Genomic DNA, 22,315 nt, shown 5'->3' with positions numbered 1-22,315 from the left:
TGTGCATTGCTAATGGAATTACAGAGCATGGAAGAGGCCCTGACCTTGGTTTCTATTATTGGGATGAATGGTACTCATTAATTCTCTGAGAATTGATGACTAAGGTAACTGCTGGAGCACAGTCCATTTAGATGGCGTGCCTTCCAGACATCATCTGTCAGGCAGCAACATAAATCAAGTCTTTGGATCAGTCTTCTTGACACAGTGTGCTTAGGATACACAGATATTTGGGAAAAGATGCAGTATGTCACGCAGCTTTGGACATACTGACATTTGGGAAGGAGACAATGTGTTACTAGATAAAAATTTCCCCTTAATTGCACATCACAGAAGTTATGGGAAAAGGAACCTGTCTTTTTTTCCTCTATTCCTTTCTGTGTAGAACCCTATTGTACACGTACACTGCAATATGTTTTATATTTTCCAGTGGATGAATTGACTCTTTTGGCACTGCTCAACACAGCATGCTTGACTTGGGAGGAGTCAGACATAATCTGTTGGATTGGATGCTCTCTAAGTTAGGTCTAAAGGCCTGGATTCTTTGGGTCGCTAGCCACAACTGCAGAAGGAAGCAACAATTGTACTTCTGGGCTGTTGGTTTCTCTTCTGGCACCTACCATGGTCTATCCAGGCTCATTCAGCCATTGGTCAACCAATGAATTTTTGCTGTGTTCTATCCTGGGTTGATTCGCATTAGAAAGATGGGAGGACTTTTCTTGTTTTGGTGGTATATTCCTTCTGAAGTTTTTGGTGGTGGATTATTCATGAAATTCTTTTTTTCTTTTTCTTTTTCTTTTTGTCTTTTTGCCTTTTCTAGGGCCGCTCCCACGGCATATGGAGGTTCTCAGCCTAGGGGTCTAATCAGAGCTGTAGCCACTGGCCTATGCCAGAGCCACAGCAATGGGGGGCGCGAGCCGCGTCTGCAACCTACACCATAACTCATGGCAATGCCAGATCCTTAACCCACTGAGGAAGGCCAGAGATCGAACCCGCAACCTCATGGTTCCTAGTCGGATTCGTTAACCACTGAGCCACGATGGGAACGCCAATTCATGAGATTCTTAGCTGCACCATCCTGATGGAAGGGAGTAGTAGATTCTTCCTCCCACCTTTCCCCTCCTATTCCCCTGTCGTCTTATATGCATCTTCATTTCAGAGGAGGAGAGACTGTGACTTATGTTTACATTTAATTATAATTATCTCCCTATTAGTAGATGCCACAAGGTGGAGTTGTGTATGGAGTAAAGCATTAGACAAGGAAAGTGGATTTTGTATCAATCATGTCAAACTTACAAGTGAGAAGTTTCTGAAGTGAGTGTGACAAAAATAAATACTTCAAAGGCAAGCCATAGCATAAACTAGCATTAGCTCACAATTCCATTATGTTGTGAAGGTTAACCACCATGTTGTTAGCTTAAAGAGGCAATGCAAATTAGTTTGCGTTTAGAATCTATGACCTGGCATGAAAAGAAATGTTTTTTTAAAATCTAAATGTTTCCAGTTGATTTTCATTTTTTTCTTTCTTTCCATTTTTTTGGTCACACCCATGGCATGTGGAAGTTCCCAGGCCAGGGATTGAACCCAAGTCACAGCAGTGACAAGGTCAGATCCTTAACTGTGAGGTCACCAGGAAACTCCATCCAGTTGATTTTCTTAAAATAATCTGGGAAAAATTGTTTACTGCCTAGTTTTAAAACTGTTGGTAAGGGCAGGAGAATCAATTATTCTATCAGCAACACATTTCTGTATAGCTTCTTCTGAGTAAGAGACACAATACTAGGTCTACTAGGGAAGACAGAAGTAAAATAAATAGGTGGTATTTGCCCTCAAGAAACTCCTAGTCTGGTTGTGGAGACTAGGGATAATCGTATGAAAATACTTCAAACAAAACACGAATGGCAAGTCTGTGGTAGAGGTTACATACAACAAGAGTACAAAGGTGGGATGAATTCTTGAGTCCAGGCCTGGACTCAGAGAATGATAAGCAAAAGGCAGGGTCATTCTGGGGAAAGAGAGAGCACAGTGTCAGGAGACTAAGAGGCAGCTCCCTTAATGAGAAATGCATGGTGATAAAGCAGGTGCTATCAAAGCTATGGAGGGAGAAGCCTGGAGAGGGTGCTTTGTAGGAGGTCCCTCCAGCTCTCACCATCACTGCTTCTCTATCTGAGATCCCAGGTAAGATGCCTTTGCCAGGCTCCTATATGTGGACACTGAACACAGAGGAAGAACAGAAGAATAACCGTCACAGAGTACTTCTGTTGAATACATGGTGATGAATCCTGATTTTTTTTTTTTTTTTTTTTTGGGTTTTTAGGGCTATACCCACGGCAAATAGAAGTTGCCAGGCTAGGGGGTCGAATCGAATCTACAGCTGCCAGCCTACACCACAGTCTCAGCAACGCCGATCTGAGCCACATCTGTGACCTCCAGAGCTCAATCAAGGCAATGCTAGATTCCTGACCCACTGAACGAGGCCAGGAATCAAACCCACATCGTCACAAATACTAGTTGGATTTGTTTCCACTGCGCCACAACGGGAACTCCAATCCTGACTTTTTTTTTTTACTTTCAGAAACCAGAGCCTAGTTTTTTTTCTGGTTGTTGTGTTTTTTTGGCCATGCCTATGACAAGATGGAAGCCCCTGGTCCAGAGGTTGAACCAGCGCCACAGCAGCACCTGAGCTGCTGCAGTGACAGTGCCGGATCCTTCACCTGCCCTGTTTCAAGGGAACTCCTAAACCTTGTATTAATCTTGTCCATTTTCTATCTCTCCTTCCTAGAAGTCCCGAATAAGTATGTTCTATGGTGACAAGCCCATTCAGCTAAATGTTGCCCCTTCCTGGACTGTGACACAGTGTCCTTCGAAAGAGATTTTCTTGGTTGTCGGGGGTGAAGATGTGGTAAAAACATTTGTTTGGTATTTTTTAAAAAGTTTGAGGTAAAATTGAGAAGCAGCAGACCGCATGACTTGTTTTCCTCTAGACGTCTGTAAAATTTGGCTTTCCAAAAATTTTGAAAACATCTTTCCTGATATTCGGAGCCAAATGAGTTGCAAGACCCAAAATCGAGCAGCTGGTGTTTTAAGGACTGCATATTCCAAAAGCGTATTTTTCCTCCCCCCGCCCCCAGCACCCATGAGTCATTCTCTTGTGGCTGAACAGTTTAGCTACCCTGCAGTTGGTAACAAGCAGATGGTCACATGGGGGAATGGAAAGAGGGCCCTACCACTGGCAATTTGGGAGGCCAGCCAAACTCATGCTTCTAAGGGCAGAAAGCACTATTAGAAAGTATTAACCACATGGCTGCAGAGAAAGAAATGCTCATCAGCCATACCTTTGTATGTTTTTATTTTGCTGAGAGTGAAATGGTTAAGTGAAAGAAATCTCATTGCATGAGGAACTGTGATCAGCCGTTATCTGACGGCCCTAACCTGGAACACAAGGCTGGGTTAGCATGGTTTCCTTGTTTGGAAAGATTTGGTGGCCTTGAAGACATAGGGCCAATTTCACAGGACCACAAAGGTCTTCACACTCAAAAGGGCTTATACTGGTTTCATGGTGTGTTGTCACCATCCTGACCTTCTTAATTGTTGAACAAGGACCTCATCACATTTTCATTTTCCCCTGGGCCCTCATTTTCCTATATGGCTGTATCTGTAATACGTTTCCTTTTCATATCACTCCATTGCTTTTAGTGTCTGCAATGGAGGATGTAAATGAAAATATGGTATAGCTACTAAGAAACATTTTCACAAAGAGTGATGGGGGGAGGAGAAAAATAATGTCTTTCCCTATGGTTGCATTGCTCATTCACATGCATATCATGGGAAGAGGTAGTCCAAATAATTTCCGCTAAGTATATTCTTAAAGATCCTTGATTCTTCACGTGTTGGTTTGAGAGGCCTAAACATGACCTTATTTATGTTATTCTGTTGTGAAAATTCCTCTTATAAGTCACTAATTATTTAGCATCTACAAAGCAAATATCCTTCTTTATCTTTCATGAAACAGATTTTAATGTACACTGGCACATTTCAAGGAATTTGTGTACTCTTTGCATATGATTAATTTCCTTTATCATCTGACACAACGTCTAGATGTGACAGTGGCAGGAACTAAAGAAACTTCAGAATAATCATGCTCTCAAATTTGCAAGTGGCCAGGAGGGTATGCATGTATGTGTTTTGAGCTAGAGAGGAAGCACAGAGAAATGGTTCCATTTCAAGATACCTAAACCTTTCTCTTCTGTAGAGATATACTTCTGCATATCCCAAGAAGTCACCTTTTACCTTGCTAATTTCTAGGTAGCTGAGACAGTCTTTTTTTTTTTTTAATCTGTCTTGGTCTGAAAGTTGCTATAGAAAATGTGTCCCACTAAGTCACATATCAACTTTATCCAGCTTTTTTTTTTTTTTTTTTTTTTTTTTTGCATTTCCTTCCAAAGACCCTGAAAAGGATATTCATTTCCATCACCCATCACTCCAGTTAAATCAGCACCCCAGGATTTTCCAGTCATGGGGTAGAAGGTGAAATTCTGTGTCGCTCAATTTAAGTAATTTTACTGAGTAAAATTGTGTGCCTTTCAGTACGTTTTGCTTACAAATAACCAGACAGCAAGATGATTCATTAATAATGGAAAAAATTTAGAGAGTTACTGATATGCAAATATTATAAAGGTTTCTTCTCTGCAGAGCAGAAAAAATAAGTTGCTTCATTCCTTTTTAAAAACAGTCACAGGATCAAGATATGGTATTAAATGTCTATTCCTGAATAAGTTATTTTAATTTATAATTTATTACAGAGGACTTATCAAAATATTACTAGAAAATATTGGATTATTGTACAAAATGAGAGAATTGTATGAAAATTTCAAAATTCATGTCATGACATAAAAAGAGACAAATAGAGTAATAGTACTATCTTCTAATGATTGTAAATCTCTTATAAAAACAACTTAATTGAAGTAATAGATGCACGAATGAAAAAAAAAAAGAAAACTTAAATGCTTTTATAAAGACAAAACCCTTTGTCTCCTGGCCTAATCATCCCCATTCTCTCGTTTCCTCTTCATATTTCTAAATTATATTATTATATGGCTATTTCTCAATTTGTCAACTTGCATCAATATCTCCTAGCTTTTTGTTATGACAGAAGATTTAGCACTCTCACCCAGCAACCCACCTCCTCTCCATATCTCAATATAGTTTTATACTATTTTTAGTTAAATCAGTTGTCATGGTTTTCAGTTTTACAATGTGAATATTGTTCATGGTAGTGTTTTGTGACTTTTTCTTTTTTTGTATAGTTTTTCTCCCTCTTCACCCTGAATCACTGTGTCAGACTGTATCATTTTGTTTCTTCTATAATATGCTATCTCTATAGCCTTCATTCCCCCCACACCCCAAAGCTGCTCAAGACATCTGTTCAGTTGCATTTTGGGGAGACTTCCCTCTCAGAGGAGGGAGGGTCAGCTGCCCTCAAGTCCCCTCTCAGTGTTATTCAGGGGAATTCCTGTTGTTCTCCAAGTTCTGTAAACCCTGCATCTTCTTTTAATTCACTCATTTCACTAAAGCACATCCTACAGTATCTTCCTAAGAAACCATGCATGGGCGAAAGTAATTGTTCAGCATTTAATGTTTGAAAATGTCACTTCTACCTTCTCATTTGATAGAATTCTAGCTTAGAATTGGAGGGTTGTATAAAATTCGAGATTGAAAAAAATCATTTTCCTCAGAAATGTGCTGGCATTGCTCTATAGTCCTCTAGCATCTAGTGTTGCTACTGAGAGATCTGAACTCATCAGGATATTTTTCCTCTTGTACACAATCTATTTCCTTTTCCTTTTGGAAATGGTGAAGACTGTCCTTGCATTTTTTTTGTGTTCTCAAGTTTTGCAATGATGGATTTTAGTGTAGTTCTTTTCAGTATGGAGACATTTCTTTTAGTTTTGGTTTAGGGAACTTCTATTATACTATAGAACTTCCATTCTGTTTCTCTGGCCTCTCTTCCTGAAACTCTTATTAGTTAGATATTGCCTTCCTGGATTGATCTGTTACTTTTCTTACCACTGCTTTCACATTTTCTGTTTCCTTTTGTCCTATTTCACATGAGATTTCCTTTACTCTACCTTTCAACACTTCTGTTGAATTTTTAATGTCAGTCAAGATATTTTCAATTTCTAAGAATTCTTTCTTTAATCATATTATTCTCTTCTTTATAGCATTCTATTTTTATTTTATGATCGTACCACTTTCTGTCTATGTATTTGAGTAATCTTTAAAGCTTTTTTGGTCCCCTTATCTCATTAATTTTAGTGTTCTTTCATTATTGTTTGCTTGTTTTTCTGTTTTAAAAACAAAAATTTTTCATGTCTGGTGGTCACTGTGGTTGTGTTCCATTCTTTGCTGAGTTTTTAAAGCTCTGAGCTGCTCTGAGTTTCTTAAAAAACGGAGCATATTTGTGCTATCCATTTCTCTTTTTGGTTTCCTTTACCCTGCCAAGGGAGTTGTGACTTTTTGGTCTTTGCTCATTCCTTTCTTTTGATTTACTACCGTTTTGTTGGTGTCTAAGAAATGGGATGAGATATGCATGTTAATTAGAAACTGAAAATATTTAAGTTAGTTGTGGCAATAAATATTTTGGTCTACCAGTTAGATACTTGGAATCTATTTGGAAATAAGTTATCAATAATTTATGTACCCAAACTTTAAAAGTCTCATTGTCTCCTGTAGCCCTGGCAGATAAAATATAAAAGACAACTGATTTCTTTTCAAGAGCTCAGAAAATGTCATAAAATTACATTTCACCAACCCCAGGTACTGGGTTTAAAATGTTCAATGAAACCACACTTTCTTTCTTCTGTATCTCTTGACTGCCTTTGAGACTTCACACCCATCAGTGTACTTGGCTTTCAAGTAATTTCTCAGCAGGCCCAGTAGAAATGGTTGATAGTTACAAGCAGATGTTGCTGACAAGTCGTGTTTCTCATTTTTACAGATGCAGTGTGTTCTATCTCTGCCATCTCCTTTTTCCTTTTATAGCTTCTGAAATTGTGTTTTATAAGAAGTCACTTGGCTATCTTCACACAGTTTCCCTGTTACAATAGGTAAATGTCAAAAGCAATCAGGTCCAATATCAGCTTTTCATTGTATTCCCTTAAGCCTTCAGGTAGATAATAACTTCCTGCAATATTTTCTTAATGTAAACGGAAACAGATACTAACCCAGGCAAATGATCCCTCCTGAGCCAGCTGTCCTTTTCAATATGTTATCCAGAAGATTACATGCATATTTATTGGCTGCTCAGTTTCCCACAGAAGCCAAAGTTCCACTAACAGCGTATATCATGGTTTAATTTGAAATAATGCAATTTTGCATGACTGGATAAAACTAAATATGAACAGGCCCTCAAGGAAAGTGTTCAGGAGCCAGGAGTTCTTGATCATATATTAGCTTTGAAAACAACATGTAGGGTGACTTCTGAGTGGCCAAATAAATCATGTCAAAGTTTTCCTATTTGAAAAGTGAAGTATCATCACTGCATATAGTTTTTCTTTCTTACCCTTAACTTTCTTCCCCCAATATGGCACATTTTAAGTTCATGTGAATTTCTGTTCACATGTATTTTCTCTAACCCTTGTACCTTAAAGCATAGTAACTATACGTGTTTGCATTTTTACTAAGCAGATATGTCTTCATAATCACTTCCTTGAGATCATCATCATCAAATGTTTTTTATTACTCTAACATGAGAAATGAATGAGAAATGAAAAAACAAGGGCTGACTAACCTCAAAATGTGTTTCTTTGTCCACAACAAGATACTGATTATATTCTAAATGGAAGAGTCCCAAAGTGAAAAAGATGATAAAAGAATGGCAAAAGAGCACATGAAAAGATCTTCAACATCATAAGTCTTTAGGGAAAAAATGCAAATGGAAACCACTACACACCTATTGGCACGACGAATATTTAAAAAACAGCAACAAAGCCTGAAAACAATAAATACATGCAGCAAAGATGTGCAGCAACTGGAGCCACTCATCCAGGGAAATATGAAATGGAACAGTCACTCTGGAAATTGGTGCCACATGAACTAGCACGTCTACCCCTGGGTATTTATCCCAGTAAAATGGAAACCTATTTTCAGATAAAAACCTGTATGAAAATTTCACAGATGCTTTACTCATAATCACTCAAAATAGGAAACAACCAGAATATTCCTTCAACTAGGAATGGAGAAGCAAACTACAGTACATTCATACAATGGAATACTATTCAGCAATTTAAAAGGAAGTAATACTGACACATGAAGCAACCTGGCTGAATCTAAAATGCATTATGCTAAGTGACTACATACTGTGTGATTCCATTTATATGGGAAAAGGCAAAATTATCAAATAGAAAACACATCTATGGTTCCCTGGGCTGGGAGTAGGAAGAAGGCTTGATTTCTTTGTGGCAGTAGTTACAAAATCAGACATGTTCGTCAAAATTCACAAGTGATAGACTAAAAAGGTAAAATTACTATGTATTATTAAGCTTCAAAAATGGGAGAAAAGTAAAAAATCAAGGGGGGATAAAGAGAAGGTTTTGGATGGAAATAGAGATAAGCTAAAAAGAACTAATGTTGAGTAAGCAGGAGAAAGAGGTGGGAAAAAGGAGTGGAGGAGGTCAGGGAAGGCTTCAGAGAGGAAATGCCACCAGCTCTGCATTTTAAAAGATGAACAGAACTTTTCCAGGTGGGATGGGGAAGGTGCCACGGGCAGAGGTGATGTGACTTGCAAAGGAACAGATCTATGGACTGGCCTTGTGGGTGCAGGGGTACAGTGAGGATAAATATTGAGACCTGGGAGGAAGGTAATAAAGGATAGATCACGAAAGATGTAGTTGTGCCAGGGGGCTTGGAATTTATTTTACAGCCAAATCCCAAATCCACTAATGGATTGGGAAAGTTGAGTGATGTCATCAGACTTGTTTTAGAAAGCATACCATGGTGGCAGGGTGAAGGTGGACTGAAAGGTTGGAGGGTGGGAAGAAGGCTGGAGGCAGGGAGGGCACTTAAGGGCCACTGCAATGCTCCAGAGCTGTACAGTCTGACAAGGTAACTGCTAGCTACCCATGGCTATTTAAATTAGTTGAAATAAAAGACAACTAAACATCTAATTCCTTAGCCACAGTGGCCTCATTTCCAGTGCTCCATAACCACACAGGGCTAGTGGCTACAGTATTGCATAGTGCAGAATCGAACACTGTCATCATACAGAAAGCTCTCCTGCACAGTGCTAATCTAGAAACGGAACTGAGCTTTAGCAGTGGCATCTGGCAGGGCCTGATGTATTCAAGTTTTTATCTGGATAACATGCCTTGGTCTTTTAAGAGTGAAAGACATAGTTGTGTATAAGCTCAGCTAGGAAATGAACTTAGGTACTCAGAGTCCTGCTTTAAAACTTGTGTGCATATACATTGATTGAAGCTGAAAGCTATACATGTCAGCCTTCTCTTAGCCACTTAACACAAGGGAGCATCACTATTAGTGGTTAATTTGGTGCTGTCAACTGGATGTTTGTATTTGTCCCAAATTTACATGTTAAATCTTAATCCACAAACTGAAGGTATTTGAAGATGGGGTCTTGGGAGGTGATCAGGTCATGAGGGTGGAGCCCTCATGAATAGTATTAGTGCCCTTATGAAAGGAACTCCACAGATATCCTGTGCCCCTTCTACCATGTGCAGGCACAGTGAGAAGATGGCATCTATGAATTGGCCCTCACCAGACAATGAATCTGTTATCACCGTGATCTTGGACTTCCCAGCCTCCCAAACTGTGTGAAATAAATTTCTGTAGACTGGTGTTTACAGGCTACTAGTGTGTGGTGTCCTGTTGTAGATGCCTGAATGAACTAAGACACTTGGCAACCAATACCATAAAGGTTTTATTATATTTTAATTTTGTCAAGTATCAACACGAATGTAACCTATTTTTCATCTTGCTGTTCATCTTCCAAGTCTAAAAAACATTTGAATGAAGATTTCTAAGTTAAAATATTCTTCTACCTCATGTTATCTCAACTGCTCTCTGCCAGAACACCTTTTAAACTCTGTGCTCTTGCTTACTAGAAGACTCTCCTGTCCCAATGAATCTGTAAATAGCTTTACATCTTTCTTATGAATGGTCTCTCAACAGAAGGTTTGGGGCACCTCACTCTTGAAAGCAGATGGGTTCATCAGGTGCCCAACATCTGGACATGTCTTTGGAGCAAACCATTACCTGGTTTAGAGAAATAAGATCTGGAAGAGATTAGCCCAGAAAAGGAAAGGGCCAGTAGCGGGTCCCACTATTTAGCTAATTTGCCTGCTCACTGTGTCCACCTAGCCATCATCACCCAGAACTGACCAGAACAACTAACCAGACCAACACCCAGGCTGATAAGAACAATAGCAGAGAACTGACCAGAACAATACCCAGGCTGACTGATTAATCTCTAGAAATGATTCTACCCAAAGAATGGCAATGATTTGTTTGGGGGGTGGGGGGAAGCTTAAATTTCAAAGTGAACAAAGAGTTTTTAACTAGGATTTGGTATGGCAAGAAGGAAGTATTCCCTGGGTAGAGGTGCTCCCTGAATCCTTGGGGAAACCTGGGACATAAAAAGAAATGCTCTCTATCCCAGTCCAAGTGGTAAAAATATTCTCTAATAACACTCCAACACAACTGAAAAAAGGTGATGAATAACAGTACAGTATTCACTTATCAGCATGGTTTTAAAATAGTTGTATATGTGGAATCAGCTTTTCTTATGCGGTTGGTGACTGGGAAAAAAAGAAGAAAAATAAAATCCCAGAGAATCTAATCCAACATACGACCCTGAATAGATTTTAAAGAAATGTGTCTTTTGAAAAAGTGAACTGCAAGCTCAGAATTCATTTGAACCCCTGGGAGGGTGATGGGCATTTTCCACTAGTAGACGGGGAGGGTGTACACAAAGTCTGGGCTCTTTCTGCAGGTGCAACCTCCCTGTACCATCATCTCCCTGTACCATCTTGTGACTAACACGGGGCTGCAGCATATAAGCCCAAAGGAAACAGCTACTGATCACCCACCTATGAATTTTAAGACAATGGAATAGCTGAAGCTAAGAAGCTAAGAAGACATCTACACATCTACCTTCTGCCACTGCCAGGAGAGACTTTGAACATAATAACAAATCTCTCCTGAAAAATGATTCCTAGTGGGGAAAACTTATGATTTATGAGCTCCATTCAAATAAGAATGGTATAGAATTAAAAAAAAAAGTACTGTGAGCACGCACAGATTTTTTTGATAGGTTGCATTGCTCTTCTTCTTGAAAATAAATAAAAATGATGATGTGTCTCTGCAGACTTACTTTTTTTACAATTTAATGATCTTTAAATTTGTTAGTGCTAAGAGAGTAAAATGCGTACATTCGTCTTTCCATTTTAGTTAAAAGATGCATATACATTGATGTTTGGATATCAGAGTGATTAGAATTTGATGCAAAATATTTTTTTGTGCGTGTGGTTTGTTTGCTTATCTGCTTACCGGTAGGAGCTAGGCAGCCAGGTTTTAATTTGGGAACAAAACCAGTCATGCTCGGGACTGAAAACAAAGTGAAATTTAAAAAATAGGTCTTAGTCAAGTGGTTTTAGGTGGGTATGATCTGATAAAGAAGTAATGTGATTCAGAAGTTGTTCACTTGGAACTGATAGGGGCTACTTTGTTAATGAGGCTTGTGAGATGAATAAATAATATGAAGTCATCTTTTTTTTTTTTTTTTTTTTTAGGGAGCTTGGGATGCCATCCAAACCTTCATGTTTAGGATGACATTGTTATCGCTGAGGTGGCGTCCACAAAGAGGGATGGCCATTCCAGAAGAGTCAGTGCTAGAATGAAGTGAATCAGAGAGCACACAGAGGCTAGTGGCCTGGCATTTCTGAGGACAAGGGTTTTGCAACCCAGATGCTCACAACTAGAGGGCTTCCCAGAGGCACCCTGGTGGCTCACCAGGGCCTGATTTCTTAGAGAGCTCTCTCATCTAAGACTTCACCAGGCTCTGAGTTATTACAGAATCATTTACTCAGGATGAGAATAATGAAGAGAAATCTGTATTCTGGGACATTGTTTCACATCCTTATGGTGCAATTTCTCATGTTGTGCAAGGCAAGAACCATCTTGCATACACTTCCTCCCCTGAGTTCTTTGCCCCTTCTTAGAGATACATCTTGTTGCCTTAAAGGACAGACAGCTAGGTTTAGGTGTATGGAAAGTTAGACCGGAGAACATTCACACTTTTACTCTGATAAAGACAGTTCTGGATCACCACGTGGGATCCAATCCAATCCCATCAACGTATACTGTGTGACAAATCCTTGAAAAGCATGCTGCAAGGAACTGGAGGGATTCCAAGGAATGTCATGATTTCTTGCCCTTAAGGAATTTATAATTTATTTAGGGATAGCAAAACATAAACATATGGAAAGTAAAATGAAAACAGTAATAATAACACATGATAATAGAAGGGAGAACAGTCAACAATCAATGGGTTTATATATCCCTCCCAAATAATTCTAGGAGTTCCCTCTGTGGCACAGTGGGTTAAGAATCCAACTACAGCCACCAGGGTTGCCACAGAGGCTTGGCCTGCTGCATTTGGTTAAAGGATCCTGTGTTGTTGCCACTACAGTGTAGGTCATAGCTACAGCTAGGATTCAACCCCTGGCCCTGGGAACTCCCATATGCCTTGGGTGCAGCCATAAAATGAAAAAGAAAAAGAAAGAGAGAAAGAAAGAACTCCATATAAGATCTGGAGAAAACACTTGGAAAGAAAGAAGAATAAGGGGTCAGGGAAAGTCTCATTCAGAGATTAAGAGACTTTTGAGCTGCTTGTGAGAAGGGTTTACTGTTTGGGCATAGAGCTGCTGTGAAAATTAAATACAATGGAAGATTCTTAGCACAGTGCCTAGGAGAAAGCTTGGTACCACTTATTAGTGAATAAGAGAAGTTATTCCAAGTGACAGCAACCAAAACATGGACAGGAAAGCAAAAGTTGTCTTTCAGGGGTAACTAAACCCGCTTTGATGCAATGGAACAGTGCAAAGTTGTTGGAAGAAAGTGGCTGTGTTTATATTACTTAGGGTCAGGGATGTAACAGAGTGTGTCTGAACTTACCCTGTAGATATTTTTGTCAGGGGTGTTATGACCAAGGACTCATTATGGGAAGGTTGGATTGTACGCAGGAAGTACTGCCTTTCTTGATGAACTCTGCATCATTAGAAACTGCACTCCCCTCATACCCTAGCCCCCCAACTCTCTCCTGAAGCAGAAATTAAATTACACTAATAAATGTGATTTGATTTAAAACATATGTACATCAGTGCAGACTGAACACAATATCTTTATATGTATGTAGATTTTTTAAAAGATTATGAAGACTTTTCTTATTTTATGGTTTCATAAGTTATACTTAGAAGACAGACATTTGAGAGAAAACTGGCATTTTATTCAGTGTCCCCCGCCCCACTGTATTTCTTCTATTATAAAAGCACTCACATTAACAGTGCAAGTGATACCATTATGCCTTCTGAGTAAACTATTCTCAGCATAAAACTCAGAGCAAAAGCAGTATGTCATTGAAGGAATCCAAAGAAGAGATTCATTTAAGGATTCTTTCATTTAAGGATTAAGGGAATATTACAAAGCTAAGGTTAAGGTTAAGAATTCTGAAATGAAACTTTCAGAACTGGCCTTTGCAAACCAGTGGCAAATAGAGAAACCAAGATACCTATGTTACAGGCTTCAAGTCTCCTTCAAGGAGATTAAACCCAAAAGCCTCTGGCCATGTCTCATCGTAATGCCCCTTCCCCAATCTTGAGCAGCCTGGGCTGCTCGCTCCTGACTAGGGAAGGAATGTTGTCCATTCCTCACCTTTCCTCTATATAACCTGTTCTCCTTGCAAGTAAGATATCCTGCCCGAAACCAATCGGAAGATCCAACATGCCCCATACAGAGATCAAACAACACTCAGCCTTTGCACATGGTGCAGGGAGGCTGGGGCAGGACAAACTGGGTCTCCACTTGGTCCGCATGGGGGAATATAAAAACAACTCTGAAGGGAAGAGGGCCCTCTCTTTTAACCTGCACGCAAGTGAGAACTTTCTCTCTCTCTCTCTGAAAATGTACTTCCGCTTTCATGAGTTTGTAAAACACCAGACTGCCTACACCTATAAATCTTTGTTGCGTGTGGGCAAGAATTGAGAAAATAAGGCAGAGAGACCTGATATCCTTAACCATCCTCTGCCTCCAGACCTGATACTCTCTTGCTAATTCCCATGAGTGTAACGTCAGAAACTTTCCAGCAATGACTTCTGGGGATGAGGCATTGATAGGTCAAAGTTTGCAATGATTTAGAGAAAGTCAAGGTCCCAGGACTTGCACCACTTTCACCAATTACTTGTGTTTTTAAGGAAATCAATGAACAAATTTCAGTACAGAGTTCTCAAAAAAATCCACTGCTATAACCCAAACCATTAATAAGGCATAAGATGGGGCACTTACTGATTGCTGATGTTCAGAGGCTTCCCTTTAGGGCAAATCTTTGTAAGTATGGGCCATACTTACAAGGAATGTATCACCTAAGATAACAGCTGTGCCAAGACAGCCATTGCCTCCAGGGGAAGGGGTTGGGTAACACTATGGGTGGGGCCCCCTTGGGAGGTTTCCTTTTGCCTCCTGCAGCCTCATTCCATTTATCACAGTGTGATATACAAATGCTATCATTATACACATGAAAGAAGGAGAGAAATATTGCCTTAAAATGCCTTAAAAGGGGAGCTAGTTTAGTACATTTAAGTGCTTATTTCAGACCATTTCTTGATGGAGAAGAAGTTGAGTAAAAGAAATAAAAGTGTTAGGAGCATCTTAAAAACATAATCACAAATGAAAGTAACAAAATTTAAAATGGTAACTTAAGGCAATGAAAATTATGACCCAGGCCTCAAACTTAGACAAGGCTGTTCACACACAGACAAAATTAACCTAACACCTTATTTCCATGCTAACTCATGGCATAATGAAATGAGATCTGGAAGAAGCCATGAAGACCATCCTTCCTTATAGTTTTGATGAGGAAGGGACACAGGAAGTCCAAGTGACTGGCCCAAGAGACACAGTAGTTAGTGGATAAACTGGAGAGAGACTGAGACTTATTGTCCAATGCACTTTTCATTTAGTTTAAATCTCCTTGTATTAGGGCAAGACCACGGGAATCTCATTTTTTGGTTCTGTTTTGTACCTCTCCTAAATTCAACGCATCGTAGGCTTCAAGTCCCTTTCATGGAGATTAAACTCAAAAGCCTCTGGCCATGTCTCATTGTAATGTCGCTTCCCCCACCTTGACCAGCCTGGGCTGCCCACTCCCTGCAAGAGCAGGAATGTCACCCTTTCCTCACCAGGACACCATATAACCTGTTCCCCATGCAAATAAGGTATCCTGCCCAAGACTAATCAGAAGCTCAAACTGGGTCTACACTCAGGTCACATTGTGGGATATAAAGACTATTGCAAAGTTAGTCAGGTTCTTTTTTTTCAACCTGTGCTCATGTGAGAACTCTCTCCCTCTCTGAAAATGTACTTCAGCTTTAATAAACTTGTAAAACATCTGCAGTCCCAGTGCTTTGTTATGGTGAGACAGTGATGGAGGAAACTGTGCCAGTATCAAAAGGACTATTTAGTGGCTGCACTGGTTGGTGGGGTGAATTTTGGTGAAAAAAAAAAAAAATCCTAACTTGCTTTACTGATTGTTCAATTCTATTTCATCCTTTTTAGAGAATTATGCTTAAAATGTTCTAGATGCCCCCCCTAGCTAAGCTTCTGATTGTCTAGGATAGCTTTTCAACTCCAGGGCTTACAGGCATCATGAAGGACTTTGAGAGTTGTCAGGACATTTTACCAAAGGTAACTAACTCCTTCCTAGGACATCAGATGGCAGTGGGTGTTGAGGAAAGTCAACAATGGCCTCGTCTGTACTTCAACCTGTGCCTGATCAAGTGCACACATAGAGACAGAGATTTTTAGCACCGGTACAGAGCTGAAAGATTGTGAAGAGCCAGCAGTGTGCTGGCCAGTGACTCTCTTCTAATAAAGCCAAAAAAACCCACCCCCCAAAAACAAACAACAAACAAACAAACAAACCCAGAATCAATGTCATCAGGACAACACAAATGAAGGAAGGAAGGGTTGAAATGATTGTTCCCTCCCTGGTGCTGCTTGGATTGCTGCTGCTATAGTGGCTATCCTGAGTATGTTCCACCTCACAGCTTATTAGGGGCCCGCCTCTAAGTTTTTGAATTCCCTCAACAGGCTGCCAGCCTCCACCACAGATGCCCAAGCTGCCCATGCATGTCTACCCCATACATTTCAACAAAACCTTCCTCACAAATTTTATAAGAGGAGGACATAAAGGTCACTTTTGTTTCATCACTTGTGCCAAAGCTTTTCTTGGGGGACCTCTGGTGGGAAAGCAGGTTTTGGGGGCAGAGCAGGAAGCACACCTGTAATGACAGGTTATAGCTTTGCAGTAAAACCTGGATGCCTGACACAAACTTTCCACTGGGGAGGCCCAAAGATTGACCTGTCAACACCACTGCATGTGGCTGCTGGGACATTTTTATAGAGCGAGCATCTGATCGACTCTGAGCCTCCTTTATCCTGGGTACACAGCTCAGCAAGCACAGCAACAGTCAGTCAATGGCAGCAAATGACTTGAACCTCCGGATATGCCAACATTTCTAGTTTTAGAGAAACTTTTCACATTATTTCTAACTTTCGGTGTTTATCAATAACATGGCAGTGAACATCTTCCTATAAAAACCTTTGAATCTTTTTAAGAAATTTAAGTGCCACTGCCATTATAGTTCACACTTGTCCTAGGCTCTGGTCTGTACACTGCTTTGTTTTCCCTTGTGTCCAAATTACATCCTAAAAAAAAAAAAAAAAAAAAAAAAAAAAAACCTTAATATTTTAGATAGTAGGACAAAAATATTCAGGAAGATTGCCTGTTCTCACTTTAAATCAGGAAGGATATTTTTGCATATCAGAGTGATGGCTTCTAACATCTGTCTACTCCCAAGCAGTAGCTGGCCTCCTGGGTCACTGGTTTCGGAAAGAAGTTGTATGTGCCTTAATTACATTAATAATATAAAAAAAAAGTTAAAAAGATTGTTTGGGGAAATAATATTGTGAAACAAATATATGAGGTTTTTAAAAGAGCCCTACTACATATCAGGCAAAAAATAAGCCAGGAACCCCACTTTCCAAGTTCTTAATTGGTTAAACGTCTGCAAATTTGCTGCCTGTGCTGGAGAACTTGTGGAAGGGAACTCTTCCTCTGTCTGCAGGGCAGGGAAGTTTACATTTTTCTTATCCATCTCGCCTCTCTCCTCTGATCTATTCAGTGTAGACATTTCAGTAGAGACATAAGGTTTGCAGGAGATTCTAAAAGGCACAGCTTCAAGTATGAAATTTAATATTTACCATGACTTTCCTAGTTTATTGGTTAGTGAATTCTGAGGAGACTTCCAGCCTGAAGCCTTGGCAAAAGTCCACTCTGCTGGACTGGCATGGCTGCCACTGCTCTAACTGGCCCCCGCCATCAGCCTGGGGTGAGGAGCAGGGGGTGCATGAAGGGCAGAGGAGACTGTGCTTCCAGATGGGTAGCAGGTGGGAAGGGGAGCTGGCCTTCAGAGATGCTCATCTTCTCCCAGATCTGGTTGCTCTGGGATTGAGGGGGCCTTGACTAAAGCTGACTGAACTGACAGCCTCTGTGCTCTCCAAGACAAGTGAGCTGAAGGAACGCATTGATTAACTCCTAGCAGGGATGGTGGTCTAGACAGCAACAGTGACACACGTGGTGCTCAGTGAGCCAGTGCTGTTCTAAGCGCCTCCATGTGCAAATTCATTCAACCCTCATAGCAACCTGATGACATATGTATTAAAACTTATCTTCTCTTTACATCCAAGGAAACTAAGGCCCAAAGAGGTCATATAACTTCCTCACGTCTCACAGCTAGTAAATGATGAAGCTAGGTTTCAAATCCAGACAATTTGATTATCTCGCCTACGCTGTCAGCCATGCGACTCCCTTGCCTCACCTATCAGAGGCATAAATAATAGTGCTCTGTCCACTAAGGAGAGACTTTCAGTAGCCTTAAAAATAAACCACAAATGTGTTCAAGATCTTTGGGCTCAGATAAGACACAAAGAGAGAAATGACCAGAAGCCCTGGGAATAATATTGACTCTTGAGCACTGGTTAGCATTACTAACCAGTGCTCACAGAGCCCAGGAAGCCCTGATATTCCGATGATAGATGTGGGGCACAAGGAGGAGACCCTGAGCCAGTCTCTTTAAAATTATTATGAAAATTAAGCATGAAACAGCATCAGATCCAAGAAGCTTTGGTGTGCATGTTGCAAATTACAGACTGTAAATGCTACACGCTATCAGTGTAATAGCTGGTGTTCCCACAGAACATAGGGGCAACCTGTGTTTCAAATTCCTTAAATGGAAAAGAAATAAATACCTGAAAGAAGAAGCCAGGAAGTATCATGAACTCTAGAATGTATTTCCACTCTCCAGGGTGATGTAAAATAATACCATTTCAAAAATGGTAAGAATTATTCTTTTGAGGTCAGTCTATTGTCACTTGGTAGGAAGAAAAATCCACATGTTAATTGTAAGCATTTGAATCTGGTGTTTTCCAAATCTGCCCATGCATGGATCTTATTTGCAATAGATAAAGCATTTATCTTCTAGGTATCTTGATGTCATAAGTGCACACGTGTACACACACACATATCTTCCTACATGTTTAGCAATAATGCTGTCACACTTCAAATAAAGCTGAGACCTTAAGCACATGTTTAATTCTGTCGTTGTGGTGGTTAACTTTTTATTTAATTCCAGTCCTTTAGGTATCCTGCCCCAGTAAACAACTTGAGTGACTGAAATAGCTGCAAAAGCTCTCTGTGAACATTTTCTCCAAGAGTAAATTATTGGAAGACTGTTTATATAACTCATGAAAATCTATAGTCTTGTGTCCTTTTAATCTTGGTGAATCCATCGCACTGACAGAATCCTGCTTTTACCCTCTGCTTAAAGACTGGATTTATTTCTTCAGCTTATCACGAAGAAAAGGAGAAATGAAATTGTACTTTCAGATGTATGTAATTTAGCTTCTGCACATATTCCCCGAGGTTTAACCCTTCTATAGTTTTCACTCTTGAACTTGTCAAAGCTAAAGCTAAACAGAGCAATTTTCTCCATTTAGTTCTGGTGGTGCTTTGCTAAGACTAACCTTATCACAGAAAGTTCTTATTCATTCTCAACAATTTGATTTCTTAAGTATTGTTTGGCAGTCCCCCAACACCCCCCCCCCAACCATGTGCTGGGAACAACATCAATGTATAAGAATTTTAGGACCACAACATGATTCAATGATTTTTTTTTTTTTTTCTCTCTTACTGCCCTCTATTCTGGTGTTTCTATCCACTATATTCTGGGCTAAATCACTTCAACATGAAAAATGAACAAGTTTGCCTATCACTTCTTCTGCCCTACTGCTTGCTGGCTACTGAGTGGTTTCTGGAATAGTGCTGCTGAAATGAAAACCGCTGAGGAAACTGAGAATCTGCAAAGATGACTGATTGGAAGAGAAACATGACCTCTGTCACTTGTTGTGCAGACTCTTGGAACCTTCAATTTGGAGAAACCGCAGAACGTAAAAGCTACTGCTCCCCCACCTACCTCGTCTACCCTGAAGGAATGCAACGAGGTCTCTGGACCCTTTGGGCTATTCTATTGTTTATTTACTTGTTTAAAATTCTATTCTATTTATTTATTTTTCATTGAAGTATAATTGACCTACAACACTATTGCAGGTCCAGGTGCACGGTATAGTGATTCAATATTTTTACATGTTACAAAATGATCACTGCTGTTTTAAATTCACAGGACTGTGAATTCACAGGACTGTTTTAAATGCCTCCTAACTGTGTCTCATGCTTCTACTCCCTTCCCTCCGATGTCATTTTCCACAAGCAGCTGCACTCATCTTTTAAAAATATGAGTCAGATTTCTTAAACCCCCAATGGTCCCTATGGATTGAGACTCTACTCCAGGCTCCCTCCCAAGCCTGTGTGAAGTTCTGCAGAGAGTGGCCCCCACCTAGTTCTATGGTTCGTCTCACATCATTCACTAGACCTCAGCCGCACTGGGCTTCTGTCACATATATATTCAGTGGAAGTAGAGCTGACTTAGTATCTATTCGTTTCAGGCACACAACAGTGATTTGATATTTTCATAGATTATGTACCATACAAAGTTACGACTTAATGATTATATTCCCTGTGCTGTAGGTTACATCCCTGGGACTGACTTATTTGTTAACTGGAAGGATGAACCTCTTGATCCTCTTCACCTATCTCCCCCTCCCCCTCTGGCAGCCGCATCTGTTCTCTGTACCTATGAGTCTATTTCTGTTTTGTGATATTTGTTCATTTGCCTTGTTTTTGAGAGTCCATGTATACACGAGATCATACGTTTTTCTGTATATTTCGTGGATGCTGAGCATCTTTCCACCTCAAGGCTTCTGCCTGGACTGCTTCTCCCACCCCACCCCCCGCCCCGATCCTTTGCTTCTCTGTTTTGTTCTATGGAATAGGAGCACCCCTCCCCTTACATCAAGACCCCCACATCACTCTGCTTTATTTTCTTCCCAATGTAAAATGAATGGAGAGTTTTTATGGGGTTGTGGTGTTGGGGGGACATTAGCTGTGGTCTTCCTGAGCTGAAGGTCAGTCACGTGTTAAGGATATCTTATTTGCGGCCATAGCCTGTGACTCCCAGGCTCCACATTGATGACTACAGTAGCCCTCTGATCTACTCGTCCTGGATCCTCACCCCCAGAACAAGAAGAACAAGACCTCTTATTCAGACGCAGGCAAAGCGGTCACTTACTTATGGTGGATCCAGACTCAGGCCTGTTCAGGGAGCTGATGATGACAAAGCCGAAGCCCTCGTTCTCTTTGCGGTGAATGATCACATCACTGGTCTGCAGGCTGTGGGAGGCGAAGCCTTCAGGGGGAGAGGCATTGCTGCTGGGGGCAGCGTGGTTGCTGTTGGTGTAGGTGTTGGTGTAGGCTGCGTAGTCACTGCGAGGAGAGCTGTGGTGGGTAGACACGGAGCCTGGACTCCTCCCATTCTCTGGGCAGGGCTCCCCTGGAAAGTATATTGTACACCCAGTTACTTAGCTAGAGTCCTGATGAACAAGCAGCTCCTTGTACTGGAATCTGCTCTGGACACCTGCATTGTTACAGGACTGGTGGACTGGCTTCTATTCCCATCTCCCTATGTGAAGAGCATTTGAAAGGCTACAAACCTGGCTATGGAGCCCTCTGGGTCTTGGCCCGTCCCACCCTACATGGCACACACAGGTCAAACCCCTCATCAACTCCCTTAGTGCTGCTACTTGTTTATAACTTCTTGGTAGGACTACTCCCCCCCCCCCAAGACAATGCCAAATTTTAAATAACAAGCTTAGTTTCATAACAATAAAGGAGGAATATTGTAAAACAGGTAGGTAGAATCTTAAACTATACTATACATAAAATTTAAAGAACTTGTAAAAAACTTTATCTTCAGAGACTACCCAAGGAGTGGTTTTTTTAGTAGATCTAGGAACAATTGGGCACAGGAATCTGGATGAGGGTTCCACATCATGAGAAATGCTGCTGTATAGGGGTTACAGTTGGGGCTAACAGCCCAGGGGAGGTCCATGTAAGATAACCCTCCATAATTTTACTAAAAAGCAATGGTTTTATTTAATTTTGTGATATGCTGTTAGCCTAGAAATGTTAATTCACTTTGTGTAGGTGGGTAACACGCTTCCTACTTTGCTCACTCTAAGATCAAATTGAACAATGATATCAGGCTGAGAACTGATAAATTTTTATACTTGAAGCACAGTATAATTTGATTGGAAGTATAACTTTGATTTATAATATTGTGTTAGTTTCAGGTGTAGAGCAAAGTGATTCGGTTATACACACACACGTATGTATCTATACACTTTCTTCCTTGATTCTTTTCCATTCTAGCTCATTACAAGATAATGAATATAGTTCCCTGTGCTATGCAGTGAATCCTTGTTGGTCATCTATTTATATATGTTAGCGGGCATCTATTAATCCTATATTCCCAGTTTATCCCTTGGCCCTCCCTACCCCTGTGGTAACCCTAAGTTT

General features: G+C 40.4%; 1 protein-coding gene across 14 annotated transcripts in view; it reads right to left on the bottom strand.

Moving 5' to 3' along the window:
• The window catches only part of MAGI2 (membrane associated guanylate kinase, WW and PDZ domain containing 2), a 1,324,507-nt gene that overhangs the window by 123,578 nt on the left and 1,178,614 nt on the right, over positions 1–22,315 (bottom strand). For all 14 annotated transcript variants that reach the window (XM_021102528.1, XM_021102530.1, XM_021102529.1 and 11 more), the window contains one exon: positions 21,030–21,290. In XM_021102528.1, coding sequence (XP_020958187.1) covers positions 21,030–21,290 — 261 coding nt within the window. The remainder of the gene's footprint in view (positions 1–21,029; positions 21,291–22,315) is intronic.

The sequence above is a fragment of the Sus scrofa genome, chromosome 9, assembly GCF_000003025.6.
Source record: "Sus scrofa isolate TJ Tabasco breed Duroc chromosome 9, Sscrofa11.1, whole genome shotgun sequence".
NCBI lineage: Eukaryota > Metazoa > Chordata > Mammalia > Artiodactyla > Suidae > Sus > Sus scrofa.
Note: the sequence above shows the minus strand (reverse complement) of the source record. Positions and strands in the feature narration are given on the sequence as shown.